General features: G+C 36.9%; 2 protein-coding genes across 6 annotated transcripts in view; one reads left to right on the forward strand and one right to left on the reverse strand.

Annotated features, from left to right (window-relative positions):
- The window catches only part of suco (SUN domain containing ossification factor), a 29212-nt gene extending 11562 nt beyond the window's left edge, over positions 1-17650 (reverse strand). For 4 of the 5 annotated variants that reach the window (XM_087785167.1, XM_087785166.1, XM_087785164.1 and 1 more), the window contains exons 1-10: positions 17426-17650; positions 6465-6579; positions 5171-5266; positions 4247-4545; positions 3694-3913; positions 2863-2974; positions 1487-1620; positions 1227-1294; positions 507-614; positions 114-219 (exon numbers count right to left, since the gene is read on the reverse strand). In XM_087785167.1, the coding sequence (XP_087641293.1) occupies positions 114-219; positions 507-614; positions 1227-1294; positions 1487-1620; positions 2863-2974; positions 3694-3913; positions 4247-4545; positions 5171-5266; positions 6465-6579; positions 17426-17481 (1314 nt within the window). In that variant the 5' untranslated portion in view covers positions 17482-17650. The remainder of the gene's footprint in view (positions 1-113; positions 220-506; positions 615-1226; positions 1295-1486; positions 1621-2862; positions 2975-3693; positions 3914-4246; positions 4546-5170; positions 5267-6464; positions 6580-17425) is intronic. The other variant, XM_087785165.1, reaches the window with a different exon arrangement.
- A 916-nt stretch (positions 17651-18566) lies between these two features.
- On the forward strand, positions 18567-22131 carry tmed5 (transmembrane p24 trafficking protein 5). Its single transcript, XM_087783071.1, has 4 exons — positions 18567-18855; positions 19557-19654; positions 19724-19904; positions 21034-22131. Exons 1-4 carry the CDS (start codon positions 18667-18669, stop codon positions 21250-21252), a joined length of 687 nt encoding a protein of 228 aa, XP_087639197.1. The 5' UTR covers positions 18567-18666; the 3' UTR covers positions 21253-22131.
- Positions 22132-22737: the final 606 nt, after the last annotated feature.

Here is a 22737-nt window from a genome sequence, read left to right on the forward strand (position 1 = left end):
AAACATTTGAATTATTTCTAACATTTCAGCTTCTTAATGATACATTAGGGATCAATTTAGCGTCGCCATCATAGATGACATTATTCAGAGTCACTCATTTTAAGGCCATTTACCTTCAAATATTTCGCATAAAGCTGCTCATCCAGGGGGAAGCTTTGTACGATCCGCTCATCTCGGGCATGAAACGTGCCCAGCTTTACCCACTTGTTAGTCGGGTAGCTGTAACCACAACATTAAAAACAAAGAAAGGATGAAACTCGTTTCTAAGACAGGCTTTTCAATTTAGTGAGACTAGTGTTTAACGTCTTAGCAAGTCTATTGGACGAGTAATGTTGTACTGTTGAACTCTTCTGGTTAAAATTGTGGTCTTGGTGTCAAGTATTTTGATGAAGAGATGCTGAACAGTTATCATTATGACACCATTTAGGCAACACAGAGAAATAACGTTAGCGTCACCGGTCAAAGCCACAATTCCAAACAGCAGAAAAATAACTTGTCGAACTCACCGGTCACTAATGGAAACCAGGAAATCTTTGGGTGTTGATGAGAACAGTTCAAAGTTGGCAATATCCAGCTGCTTCACTTGAATCAGCTCACAGAGCTCAATGACAAACCTGTAGACGGTGAGAAGAGAAAGTCAATGTGAAAAAGAAAAGGAAGAATGATCTTGATATCATCATTTATTAGCACTGTGTTTTTCCTCCTTCAGTCTTTCCTTCAACATGAGTTTCAATACCAATTTTGACATCCTTTATCTCCATTTTTATCTTAGTTTTAATTTTAACACTGTCATCTTACAGGTCATCATATTAACATGATCATTCATCTACTTTGATGTTGAGCCAACCACAAAGCAGGCCACATAAAAATGACTTGGTGGGCTGGGTTTGAGCCGTGGGCCTCGAGTTTGACACATGTTATTTACTACTATTTACAAGCCAATTTAACTATGAAATAAATAAACCTAATCATAAATGAAAGACTTTGCATAGTTATACATTTTCTAACTTTTGGATTGAGTTCCCCGATTTAAAAAATAAAACAAGGTGATGAACATGTATTTGTGGTTGTTTAAAAGACAGAAGGAAGAAAATAAAAAAACAAGTCGAAGAGACCTTCAAAGCCTTGACAGAGTAGGCCTTGAGATGATTTGATAAAAGTAAACCTAATGCATGAACCCTTGAAAGGGAACACTCATTACCTCCATCACACTAACCAACACTCACCAGATTTTGTTGCTGCATGGATTGAGCATGTAAAGATCCATGTTCTCCATCAGAATTGCTGATGTGCTCTGAAAAAGAAAAGGAGTAACGTAACTTACAGAAGTGATACAGATTGTATACATTTATTTTAACCAATTTAAAGCCAAAGAACATAAAACATGTGGCTGTTGTGTCACAATTTTACATGTGAGATCGAGGTCAAGTGCATTCAGCCATGATAAGTGTGCGCAGTACACGAGCAGCAGCGATGCATGCCTAACCTTAGCCTCATTGTTGGCCGAGAGGATCTTGGCGCCGCACTCCACAGAAGCGTAGTTATTCTTGAAGTTCTTTTGGACCTTTTTCGTAGGATGGGGGCTGCTGTGGACCGACGCTGATCTGACTTGAAACTGACCTGAATAGAGAAGAGCATCCCGTTTATACTCATGGCTGACTGAGGAGAAAGAGTTATTCTGTTATGCAACATGGATGAATGTGTCACTGGACACGACGCACACAAAGCAAGGAAAAAAGGAGTAAGAGAGTGGAGGGAAGTAGTGCAGACGGAAGGCCAGTCTGGAAGAGGAAGGTAGATGATGAAACAAAAGAGTTGTAAACCACATAAAGGGAATAGGTTTAACGTGACATGAATAGGCCTGTAAGAGATTATGTAACACTTTGGTTTGTGTCATGCGTGACTTCTATATTAATGTCCTTGCACTTAAAGCACCAGTACACTATGGAAGTATATCAGTGCCATCAGAATATTCAATGCTTAAATTTAACATTTCAGATGTTGAAACTTTGATTGATTGAGAGTTCGATCAATTATTTCCATACTCTTTTGGAATTATTATACAGACATTTTTATATTGAATTAGAAAGCTAAGTATAAAAAATGAAAAAAAACTATAGAAAAAATAAATTCAAATATCAAACCAAGTTTTTTAATAAGAAAAATTCAAAATATTATAATTATTATAATTATTATTTTCCAATCATTCAACCATTCAATATACAAATTATTGATTCCAATTATTCAAAATACAGTTAAACGCTTAAAAACATTTCCCAAAAACAAACCAAGGTTTCTTCATCATTTGAAATTCAACAATTAAATATAATAATGGCACTAAAAACGTCCACAGTACACATATATGTAATAACCAGAAAAACAACATTGAAATGTATCATCTACACCCCAAATACATTTTTATTTGAATGTTCAACTACTCATTTACGGTTCATCTTTTTCTAGCAGCAAATCTTATTGAAGTATTTCCTGAATGATTGTAAAAAACAGGAATAAATTGTATAAATGGCAGACCAGTATGCAACTATGGAGCATTATATGATTTGACATACAAGTGCAGGAAATGTAACAAATGCTTAAACATTTACTTCTACTCCTGTAGGCAAGATATGATGATCATTTCAGATCCTGAAATGATAATAAACTAAATAAATAGACTTAGAAGAGCATATTTATTATTAATGTTATATTTTTTCCATTTTGGCACTCATCGCTAAACCAATGTATTCATTATCTGGAGAAAAAAAAAGTAAAATAATGCTAATTACATTACTATTCTGGACATGTATGGTGTATGAAGCATTATTTATTATGACTGTTTTACTGCTAAGGTCCCTTACTTACTTTTTTCTTTCTCCACTTCCATGACCTGTTTCTTCCACTCGTCAAATGTTGGGATGTCTTCTTTGCTGGGCACTGATGGATCAGTCTCTCTTGGAACAACAGCATCCCCAGTCTGAAAACACAAACCATTTGCTTGAAACTGACCAAAAAAACAAATGCACTCGAAAGAGAGGCATTTACATTTGGGTGAATACACAGTTATGTTTATCTGACGCACTGATAAAGCTAAATAAACTAAGGACCCGAGTCGTGTCACAGCAGTCAGTGAGAACTAGACACCACATCATTGAGATGCACTGAGCTGTGAGTAATTCCGTAATGAATTATGTAAGCATCATTTTGGAACTCGCGTGATGGGAACACAGGACTCCAGAGTGAAAACTGTAACTCCTGAATATGTGACAGATTCACACTTTAAAAGACCAGCAACCTTCATTCACAACACAGAGTCAGAGTTTAACCTTTAGATTTTTCCATATCGTGTCATAAACTGCATCATCGTTTAGCCAATTCAAAGGTATTGAACCGTCTTCTCCATCAATCCCATTCACTCTTGAAAGATTCATGTTGACTCAGCAGTTTCCTAATGAAAGATTCATGACTGGATTTAATTGCACAAAATCATAGAGCGAATATTCATTAAACTCGGAAATAAGATGACAGCAGTGGACAACATTAAACATGAACCATTTGTCCGCAAAGGCCTTAATATGAAGCTAAAGCCTTTTTAAAGTGTATTCTTATGAAGTATGAAGTAAAGGTAAATTTGTAATCTTGAAAGCAATTCAACCATTTGCCTCGAGTTATACAAGACATAACCTTTTTTAATACCTGAAGCTGTGGCGAATTCTGTGAAGCGTTGCCCTCTTCAACTAAACTAGAAATCCCCTCCTTGGTCGTCTGATCCTGTGTCTGCTGTTGTTGTTGTTGTTGTTGTTGTTGTTGTTGTTGTTGTTGTTCAATCTCTGGAGTGGACAGCATCTCATCTTGTGGAGCAGAATCCAGGTTTGGGCCCGACTGCTGGTCCACAACTTCAGCTTGATCCACACTGCTGCAGAGGAGACAGTTGAAATACATATTCTGAATGAAAGGGTTCTAAAGCTATCTAGGTGTGAAGAGGAAAGTGAGAGAGATGCCTGGAATACTATTCACTTCAACTGGTTTTATGGGGACAAAATCTACACTGAAGTGTGGAATGCAAAAGGCACACTGCTCACTGGTTTGTACTTTAGAAAGAGGAGAAAAGCTCCTATACAAAAACACATTTTCTTAGAGAAATCCTTATTATTTTCAGATTTGTTCTTGTCAAAATGAAAAACAGCTTCTACTTTAATATAGACACCACAACACATTCCTTCAAACCAGGTCAATATATTGGATTTACCCTGTTGGAGGTGAACCTGCACTCTCTGAGGTAGGTGTGATTTCAGCTTCATCTGGGGAGTTTGGGTTCAAGTCCAAAGTCTGATGTACGATGCCCGCTTCACTGGAGGCGTCTGCCGGGGGCTCTTGTACTGGAATTGAGTCTGAAGTGAGAGGAATGGGGGCTTCTTTGCTGTGGTCCTGAGCGTCTGCCGATGGGTCCAAATCATTATGGGCTTGTGTATCAAGTTTTGACTCCGAGACGTCGGGATTTGTGTTTGGTTTTGTGTCTTTTCGTTCATCTTCCAGTTGATTCACAGTCTGAAATAGACAAAAGACTTCCTTTAGTAAAACAGTGACATGAGAACTCAACTAAATCAAAAAGCTCATTCTGACATAGATTAAATTCCTAAAATGAACACATCCTTTCCCTTAAAAGGATCTTTCATCGTCTTTGGGGAACAGTTGGCTTAAATGACTCAAATTATTTTAGGCCTCTTGGTCACAGGTAGTACAACTGTCTCTAACAGGGAGTATCAAAAGAAATTAATTTTCATCAACTAGCTTCACTGTTGGAAGTCTTTATGTAACTAACGACGTGAGTAATCTCTGTCCCTTATCTTGTCTTAAAGGGCAATTTATGCGAGTGGTTACGGTAAACATAACTTAAGCACATTTTCTAATGTGAATATTTCAATGAAAAGCTGTTTTTTTTACAAAAAACAAATATGAGAAGTACAATAGAGGTCCAAGATCATCCTAAGAGGCACTTAAATCAACAGTTTGCCCTTTAAACAAACGTTAATCTAACCCGGTGGGCCACATAAAATGACTTGGCTGGCCAGATTTGGCACCGGAGTTTAAAAGTAACGTTGGGACCGAGTTTTGTGTTTTAACGTTTTAACATTAAAAACATACTATGCCAATTAAAAAAAGTTTTTTTTACCTGTTGTTGGACTAAATTGTCTTCCTCAAGCGTTTCAAGTGTTATTCTCTCCGTTCCTTGTCCGTTGTCGTGAGCCGTGTGTGTCGTCTCCTCCACCTAAACATACATTACAAATAAAGTTTAACTAATTTATAAATTCAAAGTATTACAGCGATGACAATAAAAAGTGAATAGTATTTTATGTTAATAGAAAACAGACACTTTCAGGAGCAAGACATGTTTTGCTAAACCTTTACTATGGTGTCCTTTGTTCTGCTTTGACGCATGCTTGTGCACGGAAAACATGTTTCCACGAACACAACACTAATTGTCCATTCTTGACGCAAGGGAGTCAAACATTAACCTTCAGGTCAACTTACAGCCACACATTGAAGGGAAAAGTTAAGACTAGATGGCCCAGAAAGAACAGTTTCTTCCAAGTCTCTTGGGGAGTCATAAAAGAAGCAAATATGTGATTGAAAGGCTCTGTTTGTCCATCATCGCTGCTACGACTCAAACAGACGGCGTGTAACCAGATAAGATAAGGTGTGCAGACGAATTACATCATCCTAACCCCAATCTTTACATGGGCAAATATCCCGCTTACATCCTCCTATAATCACCCATCTTGCCACCTCACTCACAGTCTGAGTGACCCCTGGACTCATGTGATTGATTGGATGTTCTCTCTCCCTCGCTCAGAGTGTTACCGAGTCATCAAAGTGCATGACCCAACATCTTGACATTCTGCTTATACATGCATGTTTCCACAAGACATACGTCTAAAAATACCGCTCGCAGCTTGCAGAGGAGCCACACTTGCAATATTACACCGAGCATTTTCTAGAGGTGTTAATGGCCTGAAATGCATGAGCCACCATTTGGAACATTGTCATGTACAGGTTCCGAACATCATGCCCTTCATGAATGAACTCTCCCAAATTTAGATGCAAGGAAGTTGTTAAGTAAAAGGAGCTGCCTGACTCTAGCTGGTATTAAGCAGTGTTTGAGAGTGGTCAATGACATACATGTTCAGTGGTCTCCAACCGCCCTGGCTGGGGAATTGTACCATTGTGTGAGTAATTAGACACATGGCCGCACAGAAAGAGGAAGAAATTTAATTAAATGTATATTGTGTTGATATTTAAAGGTGTTTTATTGAGAAAAATAAGTCATATTAGCATGCGACTCTTTACATGTAGAGACGTAAGTAAAGTAAAGTTTACTCTATTAAGTAGTGAACTATATGGGACTCTATATGCGAAAATCCTGTTGCTGAGAAATATGTACTAAAGATATTACAAAATCCACATACCGTGAGTGGAGTTGCGTCCTGCTCCTGCTTGTAGTCCTCAGTGTTTTTGTCCGGCACAGGTGGCCCTGAGTTGGACGTGGTTGGCTCTGAACCACACACATGATTACTGGGGTACCTGTTGAATATCAAGCAAACATTGTGACACTGCCATTATAAAACAAATATAATACTTCTTTGATTTTGTTTATACAATGAGAACTTGGAGAGACATAAGGCTCCGTGCATAGATTTAAATCTCATGTGAAGCGAAGACAAGAGAGAGGCTAAATCTGCAATACGTGTTAAATCAATTATCAAGTGGCTCATTTGATTATATGCTTACATAAGAACTCTAATTTTAAATGCCACGCATTGACCTGCACATTGTGTTATGAACCGCACATATAAAAGCACAGTTTCTTAACACTAGATTATATTATGAGCTATGCTTCATCATCGATCCTGCCGATTGATGGACTGGATGTGAAAACCTTGAGGGCTCGGATGTCAACGTCAGAGGAACTCGTACGCATGGACAGTCCTGTTAGCAGCCTGTCGAGAGAGCTCTCCAGACGAGGAAGAGCAATGACACACAGTGAACCATCTGTTGAAGTCATGGCCTCGTCAATCATGAAACTTTTAATGAATAATATTAGCGAGATTATTGAAGTACCATAATCTGCTTGAATTATAGTAACACCAAGAGAATGTGCTGACCCTATAGATAACAGTTAAGAGAACTCAATGCTTACTCAAATGTATCACTGGGGATTCATTTTGTTCTTCAAGAGTAGAATTTTTGTTAATGTCATCAGTGCGGGTATAACATGAAAGCTTGTAATTTGTTCTGGGAAATTAATATCAATATATTAAGTAAGACACGAAATACAGGTTTATGTGTAATGTTGGGTTAATTAAGATAAATTACCAACCACACCTTCATTTATACAGCAGAAACAGGATATCACAGAAATAATTGGTTGATACTTGATAGGCATCACAATGGTTTGTCCAAATGTATGCAAAGAGTACCAGAAATGAGCAATGTTCCAATCTAGTGCCAAAAGCTTTATTTTTGCCCATTTTTATCTGAATGAAAATAATTCTGACATGAAACTTGGCAACGGTTTAAAAAGGTTGGTGATCCCTGGTCTGGACCAGAAGTAAATTCTTGGCAGGGTATTTCAGCCGTTTCATTTCTTGTACATCTTTGATCCAAATTTGATTAACATTTTGATGTTTAAAGTAAGTAAGTAAGTAAGTAATATCCATTTATATAGCGCTTTTCGAGACCAGGGTCACAAAGCGCTCCAACAATCAAAACAATACTCAAAACAGTACACACTTCAAAGATCAAGACAACACCGAGAACAACACAGGAGTTCGAGAAACTCAAGGAAAAGCCTGATGTAAAAACACAACTCTCCTGATTTACTTTCATGTCTCAAATGTTGAAGTCTTCCTCTCCAAGATGCAGTAAGTTCCTCAGGCCCCCCATGATATTATATCATATGCAACAAATGGATTGCTCTTCTAGATGCCATGCCAGATTATTTTTTTTGAAAACAAGATAAGTAGTGGTTTGTTAATAAACACGAGATCAAGATTTTGATTTCCACTGTTTGCAGCCATATTATGCTTCTCAATGCAAATGAAAAGTATTTTGCAAAGCAACCTAAGAATACATTGAATTATTGAATACATTTTTCAGTGAACTTTTCTATAATTACATACAATTATACTTGTGGCTTTGACATTCTGGTAAATTGGAAAATCTGTACTTGTTTTCCCAAATGTTTTTAGTTTATCTAAATTTTTAAATCAATTACAAAAAATGGATTGTACTTTTAGGAAGGTGCTATTCACAATTAAAAGGACAAACCCGACCTGAGTACACACTTAAGTGAGCCACACATGATAAGATTAAACAATCCTGCACAAACTTCCGTGATGACGACGACATTGCTGACGAAACTCCTGCAACGTGACTCAGTTTGTTCCAACTCACACACACGCAGAGTTCTGAGTCAACATTCAAGTCAGCCCTCCTGCTCATTCATTCAGGAAAAGTAAACATGAATTAAATGATAATGACCAAGACCAAAATACTGACATGGTGAGATATGTTGAAAACAAAATGTCATGGCTTGAACATATTAAACAAGGGTTTGAGAACAACATTAAAGTCACATACAAGTGGTCATTGCCAAGCTACTCCAGGAAGAGCCTGAAGGTAATAAACATGCGTCAGCACCCTTAAATGTTCCTCCATTCTCTTCCTCATATTCTTCATCCCCTCTTTCCTGCTACACTTCTGATCCTTTGCATTTTAAAAGATTCTTCGTGGACCTCTGCATTTAAATAAAACATTTCTTGGAAACAAATTTAGTTTAGGAGTATGGAAGCCTTTGTATTAACATCTATAGAAGCTGTAACATACAGTAGTTCTTGATACATTACATTAAATATAGATTAGAATTAAGCGGGATGTCTGCATCTGGATTCCTATTCTTCCGAACTGATCCAATCCAACTTTTTGAGTGATTAGTTCCACCAACACTGATCCAATACATTTTCGACATAAGCTTTTGTTAACAAAGTGACTCTATGGAATATAGTTGTATAACATAAAATCTTATAATTATTATTAAAAACAAAAGTTGTCTTGTTCCTCTTTAAATATTCTGGCACTTACTAAATGACCTTTTCTAGAACAATATTTGAACAAATGTAGCTCTCAGAAATTCTTGTGTAGCTGCCAGGGCAAAGTAAGAGCAAGTCTTAACCTTCAAAAAAATAAATGAACGTTCTTATTTGATAAAGACAACCTTCTCGGCTGTAGCAGCAATAAATGTTTTCAGTCGTATGAGAGCCGCAAAACTTGTCTTCCAGTTAAGGATTTACATGGATGAAAAAATATTTAGTTTTGAATCATGGCAGCCATTAAGTTTGACGACACAGATAACGCAGGTGAAAACAGTATGGGTCTGATCACGTGACTTAATCCAATCTGATCTTCCAAAAATGGCAGAATTAGATACCGGTGATGATTATCAGAATGGGGGTTACCTATTAGGGACACCTAATTCCAATATATTCACAGCATGGGGGTTACCATGGCATATCCAGTTTTGATTCTTTGAGAGAGGTCATATGCAAAGTTTAAATGCATCTACAAACTTTGCTAGAGCCAAAAAGGTTTGCATTGTTTGGACACACTAAAATGGCTGGTGTCATAACACAGACTTGTCAGCGGTATTGCCATCCATCCACAAAACGTAATTTAAAAAGTGCCTGTAATCGAAGTGTGAGAAAGAAAAACAACAAGGCAGTGACCAGACATGGTGTCTACGTGATTGGTATCGACTCTGCCAAAGTCTGCCAAAGTCGAGCCCAATAATCCTGTGTTTCCTGTTGGCATTACGATTGGACAAATCAGGAGGCAGAGTCCTGTACCAACAACTGTACCTTTTTGTTCTCGGGCAAAGTGGCACAGCAGAGGACTCGGAAACGACAGGCTGAGAATAGACTTGTCAAAAAGTGTATCACATGATTCAAGTCTTTGTCACTCCTATGGTATGTAGCATGTTTGCTGACAAGATGACAACACATGTTGGGGCCTTGAGTGATGGTCCTCCTTTTGACAGATGTATTTGAATGCCATTCCTAACATATTTGATCTTGAGTCAGAGGGCCATTGTTTTTTCAAAAGCAAAGGCAGGACAAGGCTCAATGATCAAAAGATAAGGCAAATACGTTTTACATGATATAGGAGCATATGTAAAAAAAAAATAGTTAACAAAATATTTACTTACTAAAATTCCTTTAAAAAAAATAACGATCTGTAGATTTTTTTTTACTCACTTTAAGCTGAAAAACTAGTTGAAAAGTTTGTGTACATTTTGTTGAGAAGACAGAAGACAGACAGAAAAATAGGTTTACTATGTGTACACCAACAACAAATATATTTGTGTGGTGACTTTCCAGCACTTAATAACTAACATGACACTGTTAGTTGATGGGAAATATGTAACCAACTAACGGTGCATTTAGAGAGGTATAGTTCAATCACTTTCTAAATATGGTTTTGCTTATCAATACCAGGATACAAGTTCCTGCACACCCCAAATGGCAATTATTAAAGATCCCTGAATATTTATAGCACTACAACAATGAAGGGTTTTTCATTCCACACACATAGATCATGCATCTGAGGTTTACGATCTCTCAATTGTTCAGTGTGCTAGCAGTAGCAGAGTTCCATATATTTCACTCAAGTATTCGCAGTATAAGCATTAAGAGAAAATATACAAACATAAATGCATTTAATGACATTCAAATGCAACATTATAATCCATTCTTTGAAAACCTCATATTGGATCGTCATCATTTATCTTATTGTGCCTTATTTAAAACACTAGCAGAGTTGTATATCAAGCTACAGAGAAGAAAGCCAGTGGTCGTCAAATAAATAAATCTGCAGATCGGATTCAAATTCAAGTCGCCTCTAACTCGCTTAACTCAGTAACGCTTATAAAAGAAAATTAGTCAGGCGTGATGAGGAGAAAAACAGCTGAGAAGATAGTATTTAAGGTCCACGTGGGCAGAGGTGCATTGTGGGAAGAGAAAATGTGCCAGGGCTTGTCTGCCTAAGTAGGCCAGCGCATCTGCCAGGCAGACAAAGCACGACGTCACATTGTGGGGGGAAGTGGAGGAAGATCCTTAAAGCCCAGGGAATTGCACGAGTTGAGGTCAGCTGTTACAAGTTATACTAGAGATGCTGTATTACGGTAAAATAATAGTTCACAGTTCAGTGTGGGTTACAGAGTATTAATATAGTCAAATATTTATGCAAAACTTGAAAAATATTTGCTCCAAGTCCACAGCGAATCAACCTCCTCCATCTAACCCCGTTCTCTGTATCCCCCTCTCACACCAACCGACTTCATATCCTCTTTTACGTATGATTTTATTTATTCAGTTTGTTCGGATTAAGAAATGCATTAAACACAATTCAGCCCCAACATAAATTTGTCAAAAGAATCTCTTAACAGTAAAGACTATTGTTTATTTAAATTGTATTTGTTTAATTAAAAAGGGTAATGATCATAATGAACAATTCTATTTTGTTTGTCTATGGTTCCCCTGAAATGAAGAGAAGCTCTTTTAATGAGTTGGCGTAGGTGAAAAAAACAAAACAATCTTTCAACCGGCCTGTCAAACACGTAACTTGAATAAACATTTCAAACTCTTTTATGTGAATAAGCCAGATGGCTTGCGTATTAATCAACAACATATTACAACTTTGAAACCTGTTTGTCTACCTGGAGCGACAAGGATTCTCATCTGACGCACACAAACTTCAAAATGCTGCAGCTTTATTGAAGGATTTAGTTTAACTTGACAGAGGCGCCTCTGTGCACGGGCCAAGTCACAAAGTGGAAGGAATAGTCCTGTTCATTCAAGGTTATTTTTTAACCTTTGCGTCAGCCCACTGAAAAACATACATTTTCCTCTGAAAATAGTTTGTGACACTCAAGTCAAGATGGAGAAAATGATTTGAGCAATATTGATTTAAGTGTGAAGGACACATTTATATCTGAAATTAAAGCACCCTCTTTTCAGACACAATTAAGTCACCCGTTTCATCCCAAAGTCTAAAGAATGTAATTTCAAGCAGTTCCTACAACATGATTACTTAAAATACTTGCTTCTGCGGCTGTAGCTTGAAGCGCACAACTCATGTTTGTTCGAAGACCCTTTACAAGTTTGTACCTGCTGGAAAGCACATCAGAATGCCAGTGGATCTTGATTAATTTGGAGTCGGTTTGAATATCTCATCATAATGATGTGCCGCGTAAAAATATAAAGATTAATTTCGAACAAAATTAGACGCTATACAAGTACGAGCTATATAGATATAACACATTAGCTCTTATAGAGCATTTTAACCATGTATAACACTGTAGAGTCAGGTTACCAAGATCATTTTCATTGCCTATAATGTAAACCCAAAACCCATTTTGTTTTTGTTCTGAAGTCATTATCTCACAGATTAATGCATCACTTGGCGCAAACAAATAATGAATAATCCATCTAATAGTTTCATTTACATCAAACTTCTCCGCCACCAAAAGCTATTTGTACAGTAAGTACAAGTGACAGTGGAAGTACATCACTAATGCGATTGTGAAAGGGATCAAAGAGGCCTGGGAATGTGACATGAGAGATGATCAGTGTATTACAATAGTGTGGAAACAGAGATCTGCAGAAGCAGTCATGTGATATAATGTCATTTGATGGCAGAAGCCAGGATGGGTTAGCATCAGTGGGTGTGGACTCAACAATGTATGTATTCATGCTTACCCTTAATGCAACAATAGGCATAGCAGGGGAACAAAAACTCTGATCCTGAGATCAGTACAAAGTGTCCACGATACACTGCACACTTAAATCGGTTCATTCGATAAGGCTGATATTGAAAATGCTCATAGACAACAGTTCCTCAGACTCAAAAACACATCAATGCTTTAAGCATAAACCTTGTAATGATATGATACACTCTGTGTGATGCTGAAAAATTTAAAATATGTCCAGTCTAGTGTAAGCAGAAAATAGATTCCCTCCATACCATGTCTGGTTGAGTGTTTTACTCTGATCATGATAATGATTTTGTAGTAGAAATACACTTGAATGTCACTGTTAGAGGCAAACTACCAAACAAATGCTTGATCTCGGCTTGACCAGCCCGTCTTTAGCTGCAAAAGATAAACAGCAACGAGACCAGAGAGAGGGGGTTGGGAAGTGAAGAGAGCACAGGGTTTGTTGGAGGAGGGGAAACCGAAGCCTGAAGACAACCGACGAGTCTAGTCAGTCTAATTTTGTGGACAACAAAACCAAAAAGAAAAATCCTACACAGTCACAAACAAATCAATCAACAGCATTATCTTTGTCAAACCCATTTAGTAAACTAAGTGTTCTGACAGAAGATATCTCCACCTTTAAGTCAACAGCCTCCACCCACAGTATAATTACAATATCATTTATTTTTTTTGACTGAGTGTTAGGAAGCTGGCAATTAAAATGTTTTTTTTTTGTTTTTTTAATCAGATAAACCTCTTGGGTAGAAAACCATTCTAAGGCCAGTTTGAATGACAGTTATAGAAAAAAAATGAGTTAGCAACTTTTAATCCAATTCTTTGAATGTGTAGATGTGTAAATAAAAAGTTGTTTTTTTTAGGTAAATGTTTAAGTTTTCCCACACAAATCTAAATATACAAGTTTATGGTACCATTAATAAACCATTCAACATTAATGAGTCCAATTCCACTATAAAACAACATTAAACTCTCAACCTTAAGCTTAACAAATTCCACTCCAATTAACCAAGAAAACATATTTAACATATGGGCCTTATAACAACTACAAAAAAACATGAACAACACTGCAACATTTCATAGATATCATGGGATACGGTGTAATTGAACTAAAAGAGGGTCCACCTTATAAAGGTGTTGCCAGACCTACAAAGTGCTTCTTGCAAAGCTTATTCAGCTCAACTTTAAGTTTCACCTAAGAAGGTAGTCAAGAATGCGTCTGGGAAATATGAATATCTTGGGCAAATCCGGCAAATAACAGTCCAAGACAACAGTGCGTACTTGTAGATTTTTTACTTTAAATAACCATATTATATATGATTAATTTAAAAAATGCATCACACTTGCTAATGCGTGGTCAATGTTCTCATGTTTGATATGTATCTTATTAGCGTTCTAAATAATGTAATAATTACACAGTAAGTGAGCAGCAAAACAATAAGTAGCAACATTAGCGGCTAAGCTGTAGGCCAAAAGACATGCTTGGACATTTTGAGAGTGGTTGTTAAGTTATCAATAATGCAAGACAGAGACCCATTAAACCTTTTCGTCTAAGGTTTGAGATAATAGTAGATTTTATTCCAACAGCACCATCCAACTATGATTTGAGCTTGGAGAACCAGAAAACATGTGTTGACACACATACATACGGAAGCAGACGTATGGTATTACAGCACCATAAAAGTTACAACAACATTGCTGGATGGACTGAATAGCTCTGAGGTGGCAATGCTTTCGGAGAAGACTTAACTAAGCAATGTGCTCTTATTTCCAGAAGGCCTTTGTTACCTTCCATTTTACCTTCATGTTTCTACTCCACCCTTATTTGAGAAGGGGTAAGCATTACTATGCGTTTGAGCTTCTAGTTCTGTTAATGATATATAAACAACAGTTTTGACAAGTTAAAAAAAAAACATGTTACATAATAACAGCACAAAAAGGGAAGTTTACTGTATGGGCAGAACACATAGTTCTTTTAACGAGAGAGCCCTCTAGCTATTCTAAAGCTTTTATTGCCCTGCACATGTGCATCAGTCAGCACTTCTTACATTTTTAAATCATATACACATACCTAATGTGCATCTTAGTATTTTACCAGAAAAACCGGCAACATTGGTCCACAGTGAACAGACTATAATAATAAACTGGTTGGGAGACTGCAGTGATAGTGTTAATCTCTTTACATAATATTAATCATGCGGTGCTGTGATTTAATTTAATTAAGAAGATAAGAAGTCTCACAAAGACATCCAACTATATTCCAAAGAAGTGGATGGATGTGCCTGTGCAAAGATACTAAAATAGAATCTGTAAAACCATCATGTACAAAAAGGTAAATAGTAATAATTACAGATGCACACATTAATAAAAAAAAAATGCAACCGTTTCAGACTTGATAAAGATGACCATATATAAAAGAAAATCTCTAATAAGAAATGGGAAAACGACACAAGACTTTACAGTTGTGTTATTATACACATGGAAAGCAAAAAAAGTAAAAAGTGATGCTTTAAATCGGCAAATCTAGCTGGTTTTATGGAATAATTGCTCCAAATGTGTCCCTACATTAATTGTTGTTTAAATTAGAGGGCCAACTTGTTTTAGTAAATTATTATAATATTGTAGGTTATATCTAAAAGACCATTTAAGCCAAACCTGCTGAACAAATCGATTTACAATTAAACTGAAAAAAAGATGCAAACAAGCCTAGAATGGAAAAATAATTGCCATTCGTTATTGGTCTATCAGAAAATTATGCAAGTAATCTTATTAATAAGAAATTTGTGTCACAAAGGCATGTTCTTAAAAAAAAAGGAAAACTGCTTTTCTTTCTACAATTCTTCATGGACGGTCGAGCCAACTGAAAACCTTTTCACAAGTTCTGAAAAAGTTATTTGGAGGTGTTAGAAACCTTGCAATAAAAGAGTGACCTGCATTCACATACATGTTGTAATGAAAGATACGTGGTCATCTTATTAGTTCTCTTGTGCAAACTCATTAAAACTGTGTTTTGGAAAATGTAAGATAGTGTGAAGATTGTAGCAACCAGTGCTATGTTTGCTCTGGTATGTGTGAGAGTTGGCACAGAGTGGCGAGCGTTTGACACCAACCCAGTAGAAAAGCTCTGTGTCGTAATGAAGTATCCTTGTGATGTGTCGCACGATCATTACTTTGTAACAAAGTGGAGGACAACCCATTAAACTAAACAATGTCCACGCCGTTTGTAAAAACCAATGCCTTAATCCGGCTTGACAAAATAATCCCCGACCAGTTTCAATTTCATTAGTAACTATCACACTTCCCTTTTAAAAGGTACTTTTTGCAAAGTCACGTACAAAGACCACATGGTTCTGGATGTTCCTGGTGCACAGATCTGGATATAGGTGACACGTAAACTGGATTGGTAATCCCATTTTAACTGCCCTGCATCTTGTTACCTACTTAGTGGCACCAGATGACATGAACCTCTGTGGTCATGCAAAAGGAGTTCATCTGCCACACTTTAAACAAATGATGTTGCACTACAGTGAGACAACAGATTTTAAACTATTTAAAGTGAAAAACGAATTATTCGGTATTTAACATCAGTATTTAGAAAATGTTCATTGCCAATATGGGAAAAACAATACATGATTATGTTTGTGGTGCTCCTGTGGAAATATATTTTAAACTATAAAATAGAAGTTATAAAAATAAATACAATGAGATGCAATTAAATGTTATGACTAAAATACAATAAAACAAGTGACATGGGCTGAAGTGAAAAGTGATGGTGGTAAATGACAGTAAAAACATTCCTTTTGTTAGATTGATTAGATTATTGGTCGACTTTATTAATCCCTCTGGAGATCTCCAGGGAAATAAGGTTTCCAGTACACAGCATAGAGCAGAAGGTACAGCAAGTTTCATAAAAGCAAGAACAAACTGCAAATAAAAAGAACAGAGAGAAGTGAAAAGAGATAATTGCATTGTTATGTGAACCATGATGATAAATAATATTGTCATTTAATTACTGTTCATCGTTTCATTTGCTCATCGACAAAATTAGGCTCTCTCTCCCTCTCTCTATATATATATATATATATATATATATAAGATATATATATCTAAGGTGTACTATACTATTGTTTTCATTGTGGCGTGGAGCACTAGTTAGCTTCAGTAAAAACAACATTATACAGGAGCGTTTTATTTTATTTAAACATTGTCATCACATACATTATGCGACAGGAAATTGAGGTTTCGCTTTACTTTAAATAAAATAGCATGAATGTGGCGTTAAATATGGCAGCTTCAGTAAGTCGCTGCTAGCTAGCTATTTTGCTAGCCATGTTGGCTAACCTACTAACCTACTGAATACTTTTCAGTCAAGTTAATAATATTTACTGGTTAACAATTAACTTAAGTAACCAATACCGAGATGACCCCTTGACACATTGTGTCTTGTTATTTTAAGAAGACATACTTATTTAGGCCAATAGTCAATAAACATGTCAACACATGTCTGTTGGATTAAAGGCTCATACATTCAAAGTTGTGTTTCTCTTTTTCCTGGTGAGTGATGACAACGTTCACGTGTAACACAAATGTTTTTGTGAATCCTACCAGCACAGGAGAGCTACGATGAGGAACACCAACAGGACGCGCTGCCTCTTCATCATCTTCCCGCGGGGACCAACATCCTCGCTCTTTGACGTTTAGTCTGATCTTCCACGTCTTCACAGTTCCATACAGATGGCTTAGAGAAGATGTCGTGCCTGGATCTTTAGAACGGATCACACACAGGTTACAGGTGAGCTAACATCAGGGATCTTCTTGTCTTGTGTGTCAGTTTCCTCTCGCGAGCAACTGCTGCTGACGGTTGCTGCCTGATATTGACCCCGCCCACTGTGGGTGTCACGCCAATCAGATGAGAAGCAGTCATCTACTGACCAATCGAAGAAGACGAAGGAGTGTTGTGAAAACACTGCCCCCAGCTGGACACATTTGTGAATTAAAGAGCAGTTGGATGCTGCGTCACCGGTTTAAGCAATATTAGTTATTACTCATCATTTTGACGTCATTCAAAAGTTAATATTTCTAATATTATAAACCCTACCTTATTGAGCATTGTCAGAGTAGTTTAAACATGCAAAAAAGTAAAAATAATTCATTTTTTTGCTTGTTAGGTTCTAATAAATAAACATTTAAATTACGTGTTCTCTTGATGGCGAAAGTCAATCCAGCCTTCACGGTATTAAACTTAACTTATTAAAAAGTTACTGATCTAAATACTGATCCTTTCTGACTCACATGGGTCATGTACTAGATCACAAAGAGGTGGTCTTGAACTTAAAACGTTTAAATTTTATATTTGGAATATAAATTAAATCATTGAATGGATTTCACTTGTTTTGTTTAGTTGTTTTACTACTCAAAATGTAATATATTACCTTTGATGTTTCCAGTTTGTCAACGGAACTGTCAATTTCGACTCTTGACACTTTTATTTCGGGCAGTCCTTTAAACGCTTGAATCCATCATAAACTGCATTTCCCAGGATGCACCTTGGTATATGACGGCGGTTGCTCGATAGCAAGTGGCGATAAATCTATTGTACGGAAACTATAAAGAAAATATTTTATTTGATTTTGGATTATATTTTAAAATATATGTATATCCCAATATATGTGTAGCAATAATAAATGTAATGTTTTTAATCAGGCGGGGTCCTCGTGTTTCTGGGTGAGTTGTCCACTAGTAAAGTTTGTGAGAAACAGCTCAGATTCTTGACACCACCTACAATCACAGTAGTTTGCGGCACATGGTTTCGGATTGTGACTCTTCTCTCTAGGGTCACATCCAGCATGGAGACAGCCCGGATACTTTGGCGTGTCCTAGCCGTGATCGTAGCTTTCATCCCGGCGAAGCATTCCGTGCTCGCAGCCTTCTCCCAGTCACTGGACAGCGACTTCACGTTCACTCTCCCCGCTGGACGAAGAGAGTGTTTCTACCAAACAATGAAGCAGGATGCATCTCTGGAGATCGAATACCAGGTTATTGGCTTCATATCGACCTTTTAAACCTTCGTGTTGAGCAGGAATCTGAGTTAGCTTCAATATATTCTTAACCAAAATAATAACATGTGGCTGCACGGTGTCCTACATCGGTTCATATTGTGTTTTATGTCATTTACTACAATAATTGTGCAATTATTAAAGATGTCATTTTGTTCATCATTTTGTTAATGACAATTTTATTGATTTTCAGTCTAATAATAATGACCGTAATAAGGGAAAGAAAAATAAACAATCTATTTACATTATGTATCCGAGATTCACTTTAGCACTAGTTGATTATTTTTAACCTTAATGGAAAAAATATATTAATACTGACTGATATTTGACTGATATTTTAAAAGTTAACCATAATAACATGCAGATGTTGAGCATACATGAAGTACCTAGGGCTATTAAAGAGTTTCTGCAGTAATAAACATGTAGATCAACAAACTCTAAAATGATATGAAGGTTTCAAAATATCTGGTAACATTTATGTATTTAATTTAACGTTTTACTTTAATGCGGTTTACGTCGTAACTTCGAAGAGAGACGTTTACTTTGGGTATAAATCAATGGGAATTGATTGTTCTGTAACAGTCTTTAATGTAATGTGTTTTTTTTAATTATCCTATTAGCGTTCATGAATTGAGAGAAGTTCTGATGCAGTTTAATGTAATTATTGTCCCTTCTTGTAGGTATTAGATGGAGCTGGTCTGGATGTGGATTTCCTCATCTACTCTCCCTCTGGTCAGATTCTTTTCAGTGACTATCGCAAGTCAGATGGAGTTCACACGTAAGTGGCAGATTTTTGTTTGAGTCAGTAGAAATCCATAATTAAATCTGGGTTTTTTTCTTCATGCAGTGTAGAAACGGAGAACGGCGACTACATGTTCTGCTTCGACAACAGCTTCAGTAAAGTGTCGGAGAAGCTCGTCTTCTTCGAGATGATCCTGGACAATATGGATGCAGATGAAGATCCGGACGACTGGAAAGAGTACGTCCATGGAACAGATGTACTGGATATGAAGCTGGAGGACATCATGGTAGGGATTGTTGTTTGTTAAACAAATATTTAGCCTGAATCTCCCACCATTGCTGGGAGAACGCACGGTCAGTTCAAACTGACCTTAGAGGTGACCAGTGAATCCACAAACATGTTCTCGTAACTGTCAGAAGAACAGAAAATGTCATGAACTTTTACCTATAAGCACTAGCCAACAGGGAATTTGAAGAAGAAAAGGAGGCGCCACCTCTTCCTTTTCATGTGGCAGCGACAGGAAATGTATATTCCACATGGTTTATTCATTGTGGAATTAAAACAAAGGCTCAGCTGATGGACCTTCGTTGGAATTTCGTTTTTTTAAACTGTAATAAGATCTATACAAATCAACTAATGTGCATTAAAGAAGCCCATTGTAGTTGATTATTAGTGACGGGTTGAAGAGGTATTATGATGCAGTGTCTTCATTTTGAAAGACCACTAGATGTCGCTTTCAGTTTAAAAATGATGCCAGGTTTCATTGAACCTGTAGATCAGAGCCAAATATTATAAAACAGAGAGCAACATCTAGTGGTCTTTCAAATGAAGACACCGTATCATGTAGAGGTGGGAAGAAAAATAAATGGAACATTTTATCACAAAACAGATTATGGATTTACCCTGTTGTCAACATTGGGTCGGGTTTTTGTTTGATTTCATCAATTCTGATTTCGTCTTTGGATTCAGGAAATAGCGATTCTCCATTCTGTGGCAGTTCAAACGTTGAGGTGAAGTTTCGTCGTAAAAAAAAAAAAGAAGCTTTTCAAAAGGCGTGAGCGAAATGGTAATGCGGGTCAAAATGTGAATGGTAAACACTTTTTCTCGAAACTCGATACCTAGTACTTAATCTGCTCTGTTTCTTGAAGAAGTTAATCCAGAAAATGCAGGTAAAGTAGGCGTAAGCAGTGGCCGGTTAAGACGACAAATTAAAGGGACCTTTTCCCTTTTGTGGGTAATTTTCTGTCACATATTCTGATATTTCGTTTATTAAAATTCTTTGCAAAATATTGAATATAGCGGACATCGTGATACCTGTATCATGTTGCCTCATCAGCTGTTTCATGAAGCTTCATCAACACATCACTACCGTTATGTGTTCTTTAAATGTTATCATCTTTTCCCCTCCTCCTCAGGACACCATCAACAGTGTCAAAGCTCGGCTCGGGAAAAGTCTACAGATCCAGTCGGTGCTCCGAGCATTCGAGGCTCGTGACAGGAACCTGCAGGAGAGCAACTACGACACCGTCAACTTCTGGTCGGTGGTCAACCTGATGGTCATGATGTTGGTGTCAGCCGTTCAGGTCTACTTGGTCCGGTCGCTTTTCGAGGATAAAAGGAAAATCCGCACATAACTACTCATTACATGTGCCTTTCGGAAAAAACAATGACACCTTTTGGAATATTATTTAAAGTCTAATGACTGGGTTAACGACAAACACAACAGGTGCCGCTTTTCAAGTCACTGGATTCATTCTGGGAAGGACAACAGAGCTAACATAGCACAGGAACTGACAATATCAGTTTTACTATTTAGGTAGAAAAAACTTGTTTCCTGGAACTGTGAGGCGCTAGAAGATATACTATGTGTCATAAAAACTAAAAAAGTATTCTTATAATTTAACCACTATTTTCTATCAACCCCAATAACTCTGAAGAATCTGTTGAAGCATTTTCCACTCACTGCATTATCAGGGGCGGCTAAATTCTCGTTGCATCTCTACTGGTGTCTTTTTGTGAAGCTCCCCGGCTGCTGCCTCGTGTCCATTTATAGCTCCTTGGTGTGTGCAGTCTGCCGGTGACACAAAGTCTATTTCTACTTTGCTAACACAGCAAAGGTCATCACTGCAGTGAGTCTCTTTTTTTTGTCATAACTTGCAAGTTGAACAAAATGCTTTAACATCCAACCGACGAGAGTAAATTTCTGTTACAGCTGACGTCTAAACCAAACTTATCTATTTTATATGTGGGGATACGGATCTGATATGAAAGATGCATTCACTGTGCCAGATACACAATACTGTAGAGACATGTTTAAGTAGAAATGTGTGACACAAATTTCATTTGTATTTCCGGGTTGCACTGTTCCATTGTTCGGTTTTAAAAAAGAAAAGCAAAATATGAAGTTTTAATATTTCTATGTTACAAACACAGACCCTGCTGTCTGCAGTATCTGTGGCGTTCAATATTTATTGATGCAATGTTCTATTACTGTAAATAAATGATTATTCTGATGTCTGCTTTGATTTTTGATCACCATGTTCTTTCAATAATAAAACCTGGATTTGTCTTAAATGTTGCATGTAACTTGAAATCTCACTCTCAGGAGCTTATTAAGGAACTAACTTGCTTTAAGCCGCTCTGATATCGACATTCTTTTTTCTTTCTTTTTTTGGCTTAATTTAACACAGCAATGAAGTGATCGTGATGACACATCTGGTTGCATTAACCAACCGCAACTCACAACAACCCAATGTAAGATGACACAAATATTTGGCGAAAACGGATATTGTTAGATTTTAAATTATTTATTAAACATATTACCATCCAACTGGTCATGGAAATAATTAGGACCATAATGACCTTCTGAAAATAAAAATGGAAACTGTTATTTTAACCTAAATGAATGCATACTTTCTTACCTTCCAGTGATTTTTAAAGGATATCATGGAAGATTGGATTACAATACAGTATTGTGTTTTTTTTTCCATTTGTATTAAAATGAAACTCCAGAATTTGAGAAAGTATATACTTTAACTGTGTTTTTTTTTTGTGAAAGCGCTTTGCGACCCTGGTCTAGAAATCACTTTACAAATTGACTAGTTACTTACGTTCCTTGT

This window comes from Callionymus lyra, chromosome 2 (assembly GCF_982586985.1).
Source record: "Callionymus lyra chromosome 2, fCalLyr1.hap1.1, whole genome shotgun sequence".
NCBI classification, from domain to species: Eukaryota; Metazoa; Chordata; class Actinopteri; order Syngnathiformes; family Callionymidae; genus Callionymus; species Callionymus lyra.